At 34.8% G+C, this 17193-nt stretch overlaps 1 protein-coding gene across 3 annotated transcripts in view; it reads right to left on the reverse strand.

The window, feature by feature from the left end:
- The window catches only part of RASA2 (RAS p21 protein activator 2), a 117958-nt gene that overhangs the window by 77107 nt on the left and 23658 nt on the right, over window positions 1-17193 (reverse strand). For all 3 annotated transcript variants that reach the window (XM_079922171.1, XM_079922170.1, XM_079922172.1), the window contains exons 2-4: window positions 16178-16295; window positions 11762-11865; window positions 2137-2231 (exon numbers count right to left, since the gene is read on the reverse strand). In XM_079922171.1, coding sequence (XP_079778297.1) covers window positions 2137-2231; window positions 11762-11865; window positions 16178-16295 — 317 coding nt within the window. The remainder of the gene's footprint in view (window positions 1-2136; window positions 2232-11761; window positions 11866-16177; window positions 16296-17193) is intronic.

Here is a 17193-nt window from a genome sequence, read left to right on the forward strand (position 1 = left end):
TACTAATAGTAATTATTAAATTCCTGCTGAACTCAATCTGTCTCACAGCTTTCTCCTATGGCTCCATCAACTGCTCTTACTTCCATGATATTTTAATGAAATTTTATAAAACTTATGCAAGTGAACAAATTCATTAACAAAATAGGATTTGTATGAATCAGGCTGCTTTTCTAACTTTTTTAGACTCACGAGGTTGATTTAATATTCCTAGATCAGCTTTGGAGCGAAACAATATTCCCAATGTACCAGATTAATGTGGTAATAAGTGTCATGCACCCCCTCCCATCCCCTTAAGTACTCTTCCTTCTAAAGTTTATTTTAAATAGTGAGTAGATCTTACAGATCAACTATCATTTAAGACAAAAGAACTGTAAAGGTTAAAAACTCATGGTTATGAAAATAATTCGTAGCAAATAAAAAATGTCATGATATCTAACGGTTAAATGCTGTTTGCAGATTTTTGTGTTTCAGCCATGAGTTTTATACATACAATCAAATAAAAAGCCTGTTACCCAGTACTGATCTCTAATACCATCTCCAGTAATTATATAAAGAGTATTCTATAGAAATTTCTAACTTTGGAGAGTTGGGTCCCTTAAATCCTTTAGCAAGTAACACTGGCCGCAAGAAGAAGAATGGACTTTAATAAACTACATCTTAAAATAATCCTCAAACTTCATTTTAGACCAAATTCTCAAAGCCTTTTCTTATCTTTCTTTTTTGTTAAAACTATTAAAAAGAAAAACTAGCACTTCAAAACTTTCATGTCTGCCTTTTGGTAAAGGCGTATTAGGGAAATGGACACCTGACTGACTGGTGGTAAACAGACATTTTACATTTGTATAACTATCAACAGCTTTCAAAATACTCTTAAAGGTATTTCATTTAATTCTCACAATCATATGAGTCAACATGGCAACTTTCATTCCCATTTTATAGAAATAAAATTCAGGGTCAGTAAAATAACCACATATGAAAATTAGGACCTCAATTTTTAGACTTCTACTTTAAAACCCTTTCCACTTCATCACATTGCCTTTCACCTGGATCATTTACCATACAGTATAACTGGGATAAGAATAAAAGTTATTGTCAAATGGAAAGAAAAGAACATTAAAATGGGGTAGGGTGGAAAAACAGGAGAAGTTTCAATTATATTTTATACTTAAGAAGGGGTCTTAGCAAACAAATACTTAATTTTTTGAGAATTTAATCAAACAGAATGCTTGAGAGGTTATGAGGAAACAGACACAGGCACTTTATTTGCAAATACCTGTGGGGGTGTGTGCAGTACTTTTTTCTTACCTAAAACTTCTGTTTGAGTCATACTGGCAAATTATAACTTTTTAGAGAAGAAGAATTCTGCTTGCAGTTATGCCCTTGGGAAATGGTTTCACAATCCTTATCATATTTTATAAATAAATAGGGTTACAAAAAAAGGATTCCCTTTAGATAGAAATAATTTCTAAGAGTAACTCAGACTTTTGAGAAACAAATACAAAAGTTAAGCTACATGGCTAAACATACATCTTTATTCACACACAGAATCTTTAAGATCTCTTATTTTGGCAAGAGGAAAGAAGAGCTTTAAAATAATTAATGATACCCTTTGAAATAAAAAGAAAGATGAACAAAAGGAAGGGTAGGTATGGGAATGAAAGCTCTGCATGGTGGGCTCAGGCATGGTTTGAATGAATAACATTTTCCCAAGTCTAGTGTATTAGAGAGTAAAGAGAGCATCCTGGTCAGAACAGATGAAATAAATCACAGACTTCTAAGGATTCTCCTCAGAATTAATAAAATATATCTTTTCCATTAAAACCGTTTCCCCATCTAAAAAAGTTAGTAATTTGCTACTGTGACCCAAATAAAAGAACTATGGAAGGAAAAAAAATGTCCTCCTAACATAACCCCCCCAAACACATACGCGTGCACATACACGTACATTATCCTTGATTTCATGTGGCGAGGCATTTCCTTCCAGTTATATGTTACTCAGAGGTCTATAATATTTGGTGCCAGAATTTAAAATAAGGTATGATAAGCTCTCTCTAAATGAACTAGTATAATTAGTTCGTTTTACACTTATTTTCTGTGTGTGACAATCTCTTCCATCACTTAATCCTTAATATTTACCTGAACCTCTGAATTGGAATCAATAGGCTGTAGTGAAAACCAAGTTTCTCTGCCACTGTGGTTACACAAGTCTTCTTTTTTGATGGCTACTTTTCCTGTAAGAAATAAGTAAAACAATGAGGAAACATATTATATATAACCATTAGCACTGTTACATATAATACTTTGTAGAAAACATTTAAAAATAATTTGTATCTGTTGATATCAAAAAATCCATTTTTATAAAGCGTTTTTCTATATCCTAAAAAATGAAAATGTGCCTCATTTCCCTCTACCCATTGGCAGACCCTTCTCTGGGCCATTTTGAATTAGGGGTTTAGACCAAAACTCAGTTGTATTTATATGCAACTGCGTTTTCAATGTACAATGATAGTGCAAACTAATCCTCTCAACTCCTTAACACTATGAATAAACCATATGTTCTGTCTGAGCAGACATATCTGCATTTTATAAGAGTTTATAAGCTCTAATTAAGAGAACAGAAAAACAGTATCATATGGTCACTAATAATTTTGAAAACTGACTTGAAATTATGGGATTAAAACAATTTTATTAAAAATTTGCTTTATCAAAACACTGTAAACACTGCTTATGCTGCTTCAATGCATACACACACACAAAAAAAATCAAAGCAGTTCCCTAAAGAGTTTCTACGTCTCAGAGACAGATACAGTACAATGAACAAAGAAGTATGAGAGGAAGAAACAGAAATGTTCTTATTATAATGAAGTATTTGCCATGTTGGTACAAAGCATTTCCTTCCTCAATTCAAGTTTTAAGAAGTAGACATAGTTTTGCATATGACCGACAATTTGTTCCAATATTCAACACAAAAGCTTCAACAAAGGATATATGCTAAAGTAAAAAATAGTTCACTTTATTTTATCAAACAAGAATTTCCATTTTAAGTACCCTAATTATACTTCATACCCTTTTCACTTATGACCATCTTGATCTTTTAGTTCAACATTTGAAAACTTTGAGAAAACAGTAAAAAAAATTTCTGTCAAGATATATCAATTTTTGTGTATCAAGTGGAAAGAAAAGGCATAACAGGAAAACAAACACAGAAAAACTATCTTTAAAATTTTATTCTAGAATTAGACAGTGGTAATGGTTGCACAACTCTGTGAATATACTTAAAACCATTGCACTGCACACTTTAAAAGGGTAAGTTTTATGGCATGTAAATAACACATCAATAAAGCTATTATTTAAAAATTTAATATTATAAGACCCTTATTCTACAATTTCCAGGATTTGTAGTTTTATACATAATTTATGAATGTGTATGTAGATGTACATACATGTGCATGTATAATGCATACAAACATCACTAAAGCAAGCCCCCAACTTAAAAAAAGGGCTTTTAAAAAAGTTTATTCAGAAGTTTTCTGGTTTGATTCATTTACTGATTCAACAAATAATCACAATGGCTTTGTATTTTAAATGGTGAGTTGATTTCCAGACTTCCTTAACCAAAGTCTATTTAACCAATAATACTTCTAAAAACTAGAGTAGGAATCTACCTGTTCTATTTATAACTCACAACTCAGATCACTGGAAACACATCTTCTTTGTCACAAGTGCCTTCCCAAGAGAGAATCCTCTCTTAGTTCACAGGTTAAAAAAAAAAATCCTAAGGCAAGGACCCTCTTCCTCCTATTTCATGTCTCATGTATCCATGGTACTCACTGTCACAAAAGAATTGAATGGTTCTTGTCTTCTGAGGGGGAAACTCTTTTCTGACTAGCCGTATAAATAAGCCGTTTGTAAGTTGAGAAAAACCTGCAATTTTATTGCCAGTTCTTATTCTTATCAAGTTCCTTTTAAGATGTCAGTTTCTAAAATGTAAAGATTTAGTCAGCCTGAAGAAGCAGGGAAGAACACATGATCTCAAGAAGTCAGAGAAACTGACAAAGAACAACAGAGAAAAATAAAGAAAAATATTTGAAGTCATTAGGTATTAGGATACCTGCAACATGTTCAGCACTTCAATAGGCAATATAACATATGAAAAAGAAATATATGTCATCAGCCCTAGGGAATCAAACAGGGTAGAGAAGGGTTAGGAGGGGAGGGAGGGAGGGAAAATGAATAAAAGAATGAATGAGAAAGGTGGGAAGGTAAAAGGGAAAGGAAATTGGAGAAGGAGGAGAGGAACAGGGAGGGGAGGAACAAGTGTCTGAAATACAAATAAGACCAAAAAAATCGATCATCATTCGTATTTGTTGTGAGTTATCCTTAGTTAAACAGGTTAGATGACAGCTTTTAAATATTAAAGGTAGGCAGCCTGATACAGTGGAAAGAGCACTGAACTGAAAGAAAAGCCAGCATTTACTGAACAGCTACCAGGTAGTAAATATTCTTACACATTTTGTTTAATCTTCATAACAATCTTGGGGGAAGAGCATATATTACAGATGAGGAAAGCTGAATGATATCAAAAACCTGCCCACTAATAAGTGCTAAAGCCAGCTTTCAAAACCAAGGTATGCCTGCCTGTTCATGCTCCTTCCAACACAGACACTAACTCTGTAGTGTCTACACTACAGACACTACAGACACTAATTCTGTTACTTATTAAGCTGTGTGATCTTGGGCAATTTATTTAAATTCTACATCTCATTTACCTCCTCTGTATTTGAAACAACTTTCAGCTCTAATGAAACCTATTCCATGCCTCCAACAGTCTCCAAAGTGTTTTAGTTTAATGTTTACTATTTTAAACAAAGTTAACTCATTATTTCACTAGCTGTGAGATCACCAACATTGAAAATAAACAAATATATAAATAATCAACCAACCACCCCAGGAACCAAATACCCAACACATTATTTAAAGGTACCATTTCATTTCCCCACTGTACTGACAAACCCATAGACAGAAAGAGCTTAGACCACATATATACACACATATATACCAGATGCTATACTAGTTCCTTAAAATCAGACAAGGAGAGGAAACACAAAAAGAAATGAAGGAACTGTGGACACAGAAACCATTTCTGTTGGTCTCTAAGTAAAAAAAGTATTCTTAGCTTTCCATTACCACTTCTAAGAAGCATTTTCTTACCATCTGTAAATATCATGTTATACTAGGCCCCCATTTTTAAGCACAACATATTCTTAGAAATTTCATCCTGATACAGATCACCAACGGGCAAAATCTTGATGGCCTTTTTCCTACTTGGCTACTAGTAGAAATGGCTGAAAGGGCAGATAAAAGTAGCGATAAGTGTGACTGCCTATACAAGATGAAAAAGAACCAGAGGACTGAACAAATTCTGGCAGTATCAGTTAACAGCAATTCAATCGATGGCAACACTTAGATGCCTTCATGTACAGGGTTTAGATTGATACCTTTTGGTCTCTGTGGTAGACTGGTATATTAATGGCTTCCAATAAATCATACTTCCTTGTTCTATGCCACTGTGTGGTCCCCTCCAGCACTGACTCTGGGTTTGGCCATGCCACTTACTTTTGCCAATGGGACATCAGCAAATGTAATGCAAGTAGTCTTAATAAGCACCTGCAGTAGGGCTTACCCTCTTGCAACCTCAATACCGTGTGGAGTGGAAGGCTCAGATAATGGACAGCACCAGCCATGAGACATATGGGTCAGATCATTCAGCCCAGTCAATTTTTCAGGTAACTGCACATTAGTGACCCCAGGTGAGACCACCAGAAGAACCACCCAGATAAGCCTGGCCCAAATTGACAACCTGCAGAATCATGAGCAAATATATGATTGCTAAATTAAGCCACTGAGTACTGGGGTGTGATTTGTTATGTAGCAATAGATAACTGATACAGTCCCTATGCAAGCAGACACAAAAGTGTAGTCATAAGCAATTTTTAAACAGTAGGTTTGACTTAAGAGCTAAATGCCAGGAGAAATTACAATTCAAAGGGTTTAAGAAATACCTTCGCTATCTTAAACCCAACCTTATTTCATAGGTGAACAAGGCCTAAGAAGGTAGAGTGACTTATTTAAGGTCACAAAGGCAGTTAGTGATAGAGTCATGAAAGGAATTCAGGTCTCTAATATCCTACTGAAATTCTCTTATAACATTCTAAACCATGGGGAAAGAAAAACAAGTAAACCAGTCTACTAAGATAACCATGGTTTAACTGCTTAAGCCTAGATCCCTCTGAAAACTAAAATAACTAGAAAATACACATTAGAAGGTTAAATATATATGTTTTAATATTATTAGGATCCTCACTGGAAATGGAATTTTATTCTTACATGAAGTTTTTCTCTTCTCTTTTTCTCCTTTTTTAAGGGAAGAAGACACTATAACTTAGGACAATAAATCACACAGTAAAAGACTTTTAAAGCCTTAATTTTACAATTTTCTATCTTTTTGCAGCTTGGTTCCTATGTTTCAAGTTTTCAATTAATCTATAATCAAGTTTTCATACTAACTGTTCCTGGCATATAAGGATTCCTAATATGAAAAACTATGCCCCATATTAATAAGTTATTACTTCCAGGAAAGGGACTGGGAGGGGGGGTCAGTGGCCAAAATTAATTGTCTGTAATACTATAATTAAAAATTTTTTTACAAAAAGGAAAATATCCATATATTATTATACAATTAAAAATAAAAAACAAACAGGCTGGGCTTCCCTGGTGGCGCAGTGGTTGAGAATCTGCCTGCCAATGCAGGGGACACAGGTTCGAGCCCTGGTCTGGGAGGATCCCACATGCTGCAGAGCAACTAGGCCCGTGAACCACAACTGCTGAGCCTGCGCAGTTTGGAGCCTGTGCTCCGCAACAAGAGAGGCTGCGATAGTGAGAGGCCCGCGCACCGCGATGAAGAGTGGCCCCCGCTCGCCGCAACTAGAGAAAGCCCTCGCACAGAAACGAAGACCCAACACAGCCAAAAATAAATAAATAAAGCAGCTTTCATTTAAAAACAAAAAACAGGCTTTTAAAGCTATTCAACAAATACACATTCTTAGATCTTCTTAAGTTTAAAAGGTGGCTCTCTCAACCCTAGCTCAAATTTCATTCCCAGAAAATGCTATGGCACTGTTTAGCCTACAATTGGACAACTCAGTTATAAAATAATTGAGGCAACTCAATTTCCAGTAGCTCAAAATTTAAAAAAAACAAAGTGCCGCCTAACTTTATGAGTTAATGACAAAAGAAAAATACATTAAAGTAAAAAAAATGTAAAAATTTATAAGTGAAAATATCAAGATTATTTTCCAACTTTAAATTAAAGGCTATGTACAAACTGTGTTTACTTTAATAATAATAATTCCTATCTGTAAAAGGAAAAACAATTTCTACTAAATGTAGAAATTTTATTCCTTAATAAGAATAAACTTTTTTTTTAACAGTTCCCACACCAAGTTATGGCCTTCTGATACCACTCCTCAAAGGACTGATTTTTACTTTTAAAACAAATTAAAAAACGAAACAAGGGCAACTTTTGGAAATCATAATTATAAACCTCAACTAAAGGCCTTCCCAAGAAATACTATATAATGACTACTTGTAAATAGGTAATGAAAATTACAAAACATTTTCTTAAAATGTTTAGTCAATCAAAGATACACACTCTCTCAAGGGTCATTAATAATCACCAACAGCCTCTAGCCAATCTTTATCCTACTCTACCTCTCTCTAGTCTTGCCATTAAAAGATCTCCCTGCCTTCTGAGATATTCATCTCTTCTCTCTCTCTTCCAACTTCCTGATACATTTAATCAATCTTCACTAAAGCCTCATTTTCCCTGCAACCCTCCTTAAATGCTCCCAGGGCAATTTCATTCATTCCAGTGGAGGCTTCAAGTATCACTCAGTGCTAATGACTCAAATCCATACCTCCACATCAAATCCAGATTTCTTCTCTGAGCTTCAGATCTGTATTTCCAACAGTCAACCAACATGTCCACCAAGATACTCCCCAGGTAATGCAAGTTTAACTTGTTTGAAATCAAAGTCATCATCTCCCTTTCCCATCCTGAATGCTCCGTATCTCAGTTAATGACAACCATAGAAACAAGACCATTTTTAACTCTTTCCCTTCTTATATCCTCTTTATCTTCTTAGTACCTAAATCCTATTTAAAGCTACTCCCGTGAAGCACATTCCCTCATTTGCATTTCCACTGCCACTACCCTACTCATCTCATTTGATAATAGCCTCCTTGATGGCCTCCCTGCCTTTAACCTCTCTCCATTCTAAAGCATAAACTATAGATCAGGGGTCCCCAACCCCCAGGCCACGGATCCATACTGTTAGGAACCGGGCTGCACAGCAGGAAGTAAGTGGCAGGCAAGCGAGCAACGCTTCATCTGTATTTACAGCCGCTCCCCATCGCTCACATTACTGCCTGAGCTCCACCTCCTGTCAGATTAGTGGCATTAGATTCTCATAGGAGCATGAACCCTACTGTGAACTACACAAGCGACAGATGTAGGTTGCACGCTCCTTATGAGAATCTAATGCCTGATGATCTGAGTGGAGCTGAGGCGGTGATGCTAGCACTGGGGAGCGGCTGCAAATACAGACTATCATTAGCAGAGAGGTTTGACTGCACAGAGACCATAATAAATCAACTGCTTGCAGACTCATATCGAAACCCTGTCGGTGAGTGGCAAGTGAAAACAAGCTCAGGGCTCCCACTGATTCTGCATTATGTATGGTGAGTTGTATAATTATTTCATTATATATTACAACATAATAATAATAGAAATAAAGTGCACAATAAATGTAATGTGCTTGAATCATCCCAAAACCGTACCCCTCCCCAGGTCCATGGAAAACCTGTCTTCCATGAAACTGGTCCCTGGTGCCAAAAAGATTGGGGACCGCTGCTACAGATGACATATTTAAAGTAGATGTTCATATACTTTAAAAATATGTGTATATATAGTTATATATATGTATATATATGTATACACACTTTAAATACGTAACCTATAGACTCTGAGTTTGTAAGTTATTGTTTACACCACAGGAAGTTGTTAAACTACAAAACTATATTCGTATATGCAGTTATATATGATTTTTAAAAGGTTCCTCATTCTTAAAAGGCTCAACACTACTGTCTACAGGATAAAGTCCAAATTCCTTAACACAGCTTTGAGGGTCCACCACAACTTGGTCCAAATCATATTCCCAGATTCATCTTCTACCACCCTTGGCCTAAGTGATTTACATTTTCCAGCAGATACACCACAAACATGATCCACTTTTTCTTCTCTGCTTCTGCTAATCCCTATTATCTTGAAACGTCTTCCTTTTCCTACCTAGGTAGTCTCTGTTAATCCTCCACCAAACATAATTAACTCTTCTTTACTCTGTGCTCCCAAGTACTTTGTTCCTACCTCCAGCACAGACCCTATTAAATATATTAGGATTAGAGTATAAATCAGCCTGAAAACCTGGGAGCAACTTGAATCTTATTCACCTTAATATCCCCATCTTTTGTATGCCACATAGACAAGTGTTTGTAAATGTCTGTTTAATTGAATTAAGGATGGAGTCTCAGGGGTGATCCATAATTAAGGGTTTGCTACACAGAGAAAAGTCTACATATAAGTAAAGAAGTCAGAAGGAAGACAACTAGGAAAATACAATGTCATTAAATTGCCTTTTCCTTGGCTTTCAACAAGTTGAATAAGCAATCCAAAGAGTCTAATGTGACATAGAGGCAGACGAGGATTGAAAACTATGAAAATGCCTTTTGTGACAAAGTATTTGTTATGTATATAGCTGACAGAAGTTAACATATTTATCAAATATGGATGCATAAGAATAAATAAAAGATAAAATTCCATCCAAAAGAAAAATAAGCAAAAGAATTAACAACTAATTCATAGAAGAAAAATGTAAAAGACCAATAAACACATGAAAAAATTCCTCAAGTTCACTAATAATCAGAAAATACAAGTTAAAATGAAATATTTCTTTCACTATCAAACTGGAAAAATGAAATATTGCTTTCACTATCAAACTGGAAAAAAAAAATTTTCAATGATAATATCCAAGAATGACCAGGGTATGGTGAAATGATTACGCCCATGTCATGTTTGGGGGAATGTAAATTAGTACAATATTTCCGGGAGCCAATGGAAAAATATATATAGAAAAAACCTTAAAAATATTCAAACGCTTTGGCTCAGTATTTTCACCTCTAGGAATTTATCCTAGAAAAAAAGACATGCAAAAATTTATGCAGAAGGATGTTCACAGCAACACCATTTAGAGTAACAAAAATCTGGAAACATAAATCTCTACCACGAAAAGAGTAGTTAAGATAATACATTCCTATAGAAAGGATATTTTAAAAATTACTTGTGAAAAATATTTAATGACATGGGAAAAGGATCATTAGATGATATTAAATGAAAAAGGAAAAAAACTTGAATAAATAGTACAATGTAATAATATAAATGTGTGAAATAAAGAATGGGAAGAAATACACAGACTATTAACTATAACTGTTCTTATGCAGAGTCATTACCAATCCCTTAGAACATGTAATAATTTTACAATTAAGAGAAAGTATTATTGTTTTTAAAAGGTTATTTTATCTGCTCTAAAATGATTTTTGGCAAACTTCAAAAACAAGTTTGTCAGAAAAATGAAGTCAGATTACAGCGATTTAAAAAGAAATAAGTAGGAAGCAGAAGGATATAGACCATTTGTTAAGGAATTCAATAGCAAAAGCAGAAACAATTTAGACGGTAGTTAAGAGGTCAAAGCCAAATAAAGCGTAATCATTTGAACTGTAGGAGATGAGCATGTTTCAAATGGGAAAGGAGAGATGGAGATGATGAAATTCAGGACACTAAAAAGGGAGAGTAATGCATGTAAATTACAGACCTCTACCTGTTATTCAAAGATAGTAGTGCAAAGACCATGAACGTGACAATATGTGGCCAGTTAGTTTTGTCCTAGTCGATGCCTACAGATCATACCTCAGACAATTACTTAAGAAACAGTTACCAGTCACCAATATAGCCAGAGAGAAGAATATGACTAGATTAAACCGAATTATTACTTCTGTTAGAAAAACTTCAAAAACAGATGTTCTTTGGTGGGGATCAAATACTGTGATCTTTGTAAAAAACATTCTTTGAACCATTCAACAATATTTACAGAGCATTTACTAAATATAAGGCACTCGGGCAGTGACAGTCTCTGCCTTCATAAATATCATATATATTCAACTAGAGCACCTAGACATTAAACAACAAACTGATTTGTCAAATCAGATTCATATAAATCAGAGTTCTACCCAGGATCAAGCTTTACTAATAACATAAAAGAAGTAGACAAATAGACTCTGATACACCTAAAAAACAAACAAACTGATGAACAACTATAATGAATACTACAGAAAGGGACCCACCAGGTACTATGGAAACATATGGTACCATGACTAGGGGGAGATTGGTTATGTCACTTCCCTGAGGAAGTGTCACCCAAGCTGAGCATTCAAATTAAAAATCAGATCCACAAATGAACATGAAGTCTACAGGAAAGGATTAGAAAGTTGAGAATATATTATTCTGTTGTTTTCAACACTTTATACTTAGAGAAAGAACTAATATAAACACGAATGTTGTGATTAAAAGACAATTATGAATAGTACATACCTATACGAAGGTCTCTTTGTAAAACATTCTTATCATAAACATAGAAAGACAAATACTGGAAAGTTCTTGGAATCTCAAAGTAAAATTCTTCACTGAAAAACGGGCTAAAGAGAAAAGGGGGAAAGCTCATTAAATTTAAATTCAACAGTGTCCTCCTATAATATTTTCAATAAAATAAATTAAAATTACAGATTAAACACCATAAAGAAAAGCTTCAAGAGTTCCAAAATAATTCTCTATGCTAAGTTTCAGCTAAACCCTGTACAAACCAAGCTGAACTCTGAAAGGACCTCGATTGCCAGGCTGGGCTCTGAACAAACAGATTTTCTGGAGTCCTGTGGACAGAAGATCCAGTAACTGCCTGGGGTTATGCTCACCTAAAGTGGACACAAATGAGAGCTGAGGACAGTGTCATTCACACCATCATCATCTCAAAAATACATAAATCACAATAATACATAACACCTAAAATGAATAATGCTACGTAAAATGTTATTTTAAAACATACTTTAAAAAATTAAAATAGGTTATTTTTAATCAACTTTACTGAGGTATAAACTACATAAAATAAAATCTAATTTAAAGTACAGAGGTTAATGACTTTTGATTAATTTATAAACTTGTAGAGTGCCCATCCCAATCAAGATATATTAACATTGCAACTCCTCACAAAGTTCCCTCTTGTTTCTCTGCAGTTACTCCATCATACCTGTCACAGGCAACCAGTGATCTGATTTCTAGCACTAAAGATCTGGTGTAGGATTTCATATAAATGGAATCAAATAGTATGTACACTTGTGTCCAGCTTCTTTCACTCAGCTTAACGTCTATGATATCTGTTCCATCTTGCTGTGTATATCATTAGTTCATTTGTTTTAAGTGCTGGGTAATATTCCATTTATGAATATTCCACAATCCATGCTCCTAGTGATGGCATTTGAGTTGTTTCCAGTTTGGGCTATTAAAAATAAGGCAGCTATGAATATTTTTATACGAAGCTCTTTTATGTGTTCAGTTCTTTTGGACAGGTAACTAAAAATAGAATTGCTGAGTTAAAAGGCAGGTGAACTTCTAATTTATGAGAAGCTGTCAAACTGTCTCCAGTGCGGCTGTGCTATCTTGCACGCCTACGAGCGAGGGATAAGAGCTCCAGCGGCTCCACGTCATTGTTAACTTTTGCTACTGAAAGCCTTTTTAAAATTAGCTACTCTACAACATTATAAATCAACTATACTTCAATAAAAAGTTGTTTTGAAAAAAAATAGCTATTCTAGTGAATGTGACATGATAAATGTATACACCCGTGTAATCTCTACCCCAATCAAGATAAAGAACAAAGTTCCCCTGTGCAATGACTCACTCCATACTGTCACGGGAACCAGTGATCTGATATCTATCGTGACACATTATGTTCAAGAATGTGTAGTGACAGAAGTGGTTTTAAACTGCATTTTCCTGATGACTAACGATGCTGAATATCTTCTCCTGTGCTTGTTGCCCATTTGTATATCTTATTTTAGGAACGATTTGTTTGAGTTTCCTCCACATATTTTAAAAGGTTTGTCTGTCTTCTTACTGGGTTTTTGGTCTGTTTGTTTGCTTTAATAAATTCTGGATGCAAGTCCTTTGTCAGAATATTTTCTCCTAGGTGTGGCTTGCCATTTCATTTTCTTGACAGTGTCAAAGAGCAGAAGGCTCTGATTTTGATAAAATCCAGTTTATCAGTTTTCCTCTTTTATGATTGGTGCTTTTGGCACCCTAAGTAAAGAAATCTTTGTCTACCCCCAAGTTGCTAAGAGTTTCTCCTACGAAACAGCTTATTTTTCTAAGTTCATTTTAAGAATGCTCTTTTGATATTTAAATTCTCCTATGAAGACATGAATTTCTGAAATTCTAGTTAACATCTTTTGTCAAGAGTACCTCTTTCCTGAGAATGTTTAAAGAACAAAAGGTACTTTAAAAATGTCACCATAAAATGCAATCTCTCCAGGATGTCACAACTTAAAGAGAAGCTAAAATGCAAAGTAAATGACTCTTAAAGAAGTCATTTCTGACCCTGTCCAGAAAACAGCTGACTTAGCTTTTTAGTTGTTATAATACCCGGTCAACTTTTGTCAATATATTTTTCACTTCAAACGTAACCAAAATAAACTTAAAAGGTGGTCTGTCAAAATAGTCTTTCTAATTAGTCTCAATATAGCAATCAACACAAAAACAACTATTAGGTAAAGACAGGTTTAGGTATTTTTCTCCTTTGCATCATTTTATATACAATTGAGAATTTCCTTTATATATTACACATCCACACTCAAATATTATTTTTAAAACACATTCTAAAGCCAAATAAGAACAAGATGAGAATTATTCACTAAGTCATCTGTATCACTGTATCATCACAATCTCAACAATCTAATCCCCACATCTGGGCGCCCACATCTTTATTTTATAAATTAATTAATTAATCAATCCATTTGAAAAAAAGTTTTCAACAACGTTGGTTAGAAGCAATAACTAGACGTATAGTTTTTATAAAGCAATACTCTACTGTTATCACTAACCTATAATCCTGCATATCACTCCTAAGGAAATTCCTGGTGTGGGGAAGAGAAGCACTAGGTACAAGAAGTGTTGCTACTCAATTTGTTTATAGACCACCTACTTCTGAAAAGGATTTGAGGTAGAGATTTAGGAGCTATGGATTCCATATGTGACTCCTACTTACCTGCCATGAAAAATTCTATATCCAGACTACCTATAAAAACTATAATATTCAGAACCCATAAAAGATCTAAATGATATCTACTGACTTTTGACTTAACAGCTTATCACAACATTCACTAGGGTAGAAAACACTGAAATGAAAGCAAGGTGAGCAAGGGTTTATACTATAAATTCTTTCACCCTATTCCACAAGGAAGAACGCTAGGAGGCACCTAGAATCCAAGAAACATGTAGTCTAATTATACTGAAATGACCTAAGGTAACCACTGCTAGCCTTAAAATATCTTCCAGGTTGCTATGCATCTAGCATAATAATTTAAGATGGATAAAAATACTTGGTTTTATCATTTCCCCCACACAAATATCTGAAAAGGCAGGCAAGAGTTCTGGAAAAATAGTAAGCTTATTTTAGTTATTCATTTACAGCTATATTACATACTAGAAACTACCACAAATATTCAATTTATTGAAAATTACTAGTTTTGTATATAACTGATTTTTGTTTGATACGGAATCAACATACATTAAATAACAAATTGAGATTTAAATAGTTTCAGGTCCCTATCCCAGTTTTGCTTCTAACTTCCTTTATTACATGCACAAATTATTCAGGCTTTTTGTGACTCAGTTTCATCATTTATATAAATAAAAACAAATTCTAATACAACAGGGATAGGTGATTTACGATTTAAAGATGTGAAGTATACTACTTCAAATCTCCTTGGATTACTAAATATTTCATCCACCATACGTTCATTCCAACAACTCTTCATTCCCTTATTTTAAGTCTTGTCTCTGAACAAGACTGCATCCTTCCAGTACAGCTCTGCACTAGAATTATATCCACAAACACTATTACAGGGAAGAGGTGGCACATCTCAATTTTATGAATTATAATTTGCTATGATACTCTCGCAGTGCTATTACACTTCCAAAAAATGACAAATCTACATAAGAGTTCATTCCCTTATAATGCCCTACTTAGTTAAGTGACTTTTATAAACGTTAAGGGGTAATTTATTTTCAAGAGAAATAAAATAATGATGTACTTTGAGAAAAGTTCAAATGAGTGGGCAAATTTAGCCTAGAGAAAAAACTGAGGTATATTGGTAGTTGTTTTCAAAAACTTGAAAGAGTGTCACGTGAATGATGGCTTAAACTTGTTCTCCAGAAATCCAAGGGACACAATTAGGAACAATTAAGAGGAAGATATATTTTGAGGCAATGAAAAGCCACATGAAAGCAAGCACTGTGGCTATCTTGTTCTTGTGGATGTACGAATAAATAGCACCCAGCAAGTTCTTGGCATATGGTAGGTTCTCCTTTTGACAGACATTAATCATTAAATGTAAGAGCTTTTCAAGAGTCAGAATACTTCTAAGACCTAACAGGCTGCTTTTAGGAGGCAGTGAACTCCTTGGTCACTGGAACATTATTAAGCAAATGCCATATGACTACTTGTCAAAAATAATTGTCGGGAGGAACTAAGCGTACGGCATTTAGTCCAGCTCAATGAACATTAAGGTTCCTTCAAACTCTGAGATTCTGTAACTCTAAAAATGAACTCAGAATCTATAAGGAAAATAAAAGTTTCAGATGAAGGAAGTCTTCTTGATGATTACAGTCAGGAAAATGTGTAAAAACTTTTATTCAATATATATCATATGAATGATAATTTACCAATTTTTTACAAACCTTAAAGATTTTTCAACAACTTGGGTACGATAAACTTCCTCCTGGTCCAAATTTATGGTGCAGAAACAATCTCTCATTTTGTTGGGTCCAAGATATGGCAATAAATTTTTCGCTTCACCTGTTGGCACAAAAATTAAAACTGGTGTTAAATATCACCAGCTGCCTCATGCTAAGTCTTATATGGGACACATTAAATCCAAAAGAACATATAAGATATAGCACAGAAGAAAAAATTAGTAATTAAGAAAGATAATCAACTTGGTCTAAAGGAATGTGGTGAGACAGAAGAGAGGAGCTGTGTGTAAAGGGGCATGTGAGGTCATGTTATACCACCGTATCCCTGATCCTAGAAAAGCGCAATGTCCCCACTTATGTCCTCATCCCATCCCACCAGCACCACCCTAAAGACATCTCCACAATTAATCCCCCTTTCCTGTATCATTAATTTTCCCCTCTACTGGATCATTCCTGTCAACTCATAAACAAACTTTGATATTTCCCAATTTTTAAAAAAGCACAAAAAGAAAAAAAAAAAAAAACTCCCTTGACTCCGTCTCTTCCCTCATGATATCATTCCATTTCTAGACTCTCTTTCACAGCAAAACTTCTCAAAAACAATCATCTCTAGCCATTGTCTCTAATTCCTCACCTTCCAATCATTCTTTGACCCTCTCCAATCAGCTTTTAACCCCATGACAACAGTGAAACTGCTCTATCTAGGGTCACCAATGCCTTCCATATTGCCAAACCCAATGGCATTTCTCTGTCCTCATCATACCTGATCTGACAGCACTATTTATTTAATATAAGTGAATGCTAACATCCCTCCTTAAAACTCACTCTTTTCTTGGCTTCCACAACACAGTAGTTTTGGCTTTCCTCCTGCCTCATGGACCTCTGCTGACTTCTTTCCCTCCTCACGTCTCTAAATGTTGCAATGCTTCAGGGCTCATTTCTGGACCACCTTCTCTTCTTTCCCCATGCAAATTCCTTCAGTATACGGTGTTCATGCTGAT

Source organism: Stenella coeruleoalba, assembly GCF_951394435.1.
Source record: "Stenella coeruleoalba genome assembly, chromosome: 5".
NCBI lineage: Eukaryota > Metazoa > Chordata > Mammalia > Artiodactyla > Delphinidae > Stenella > Stenella coeruleoalba.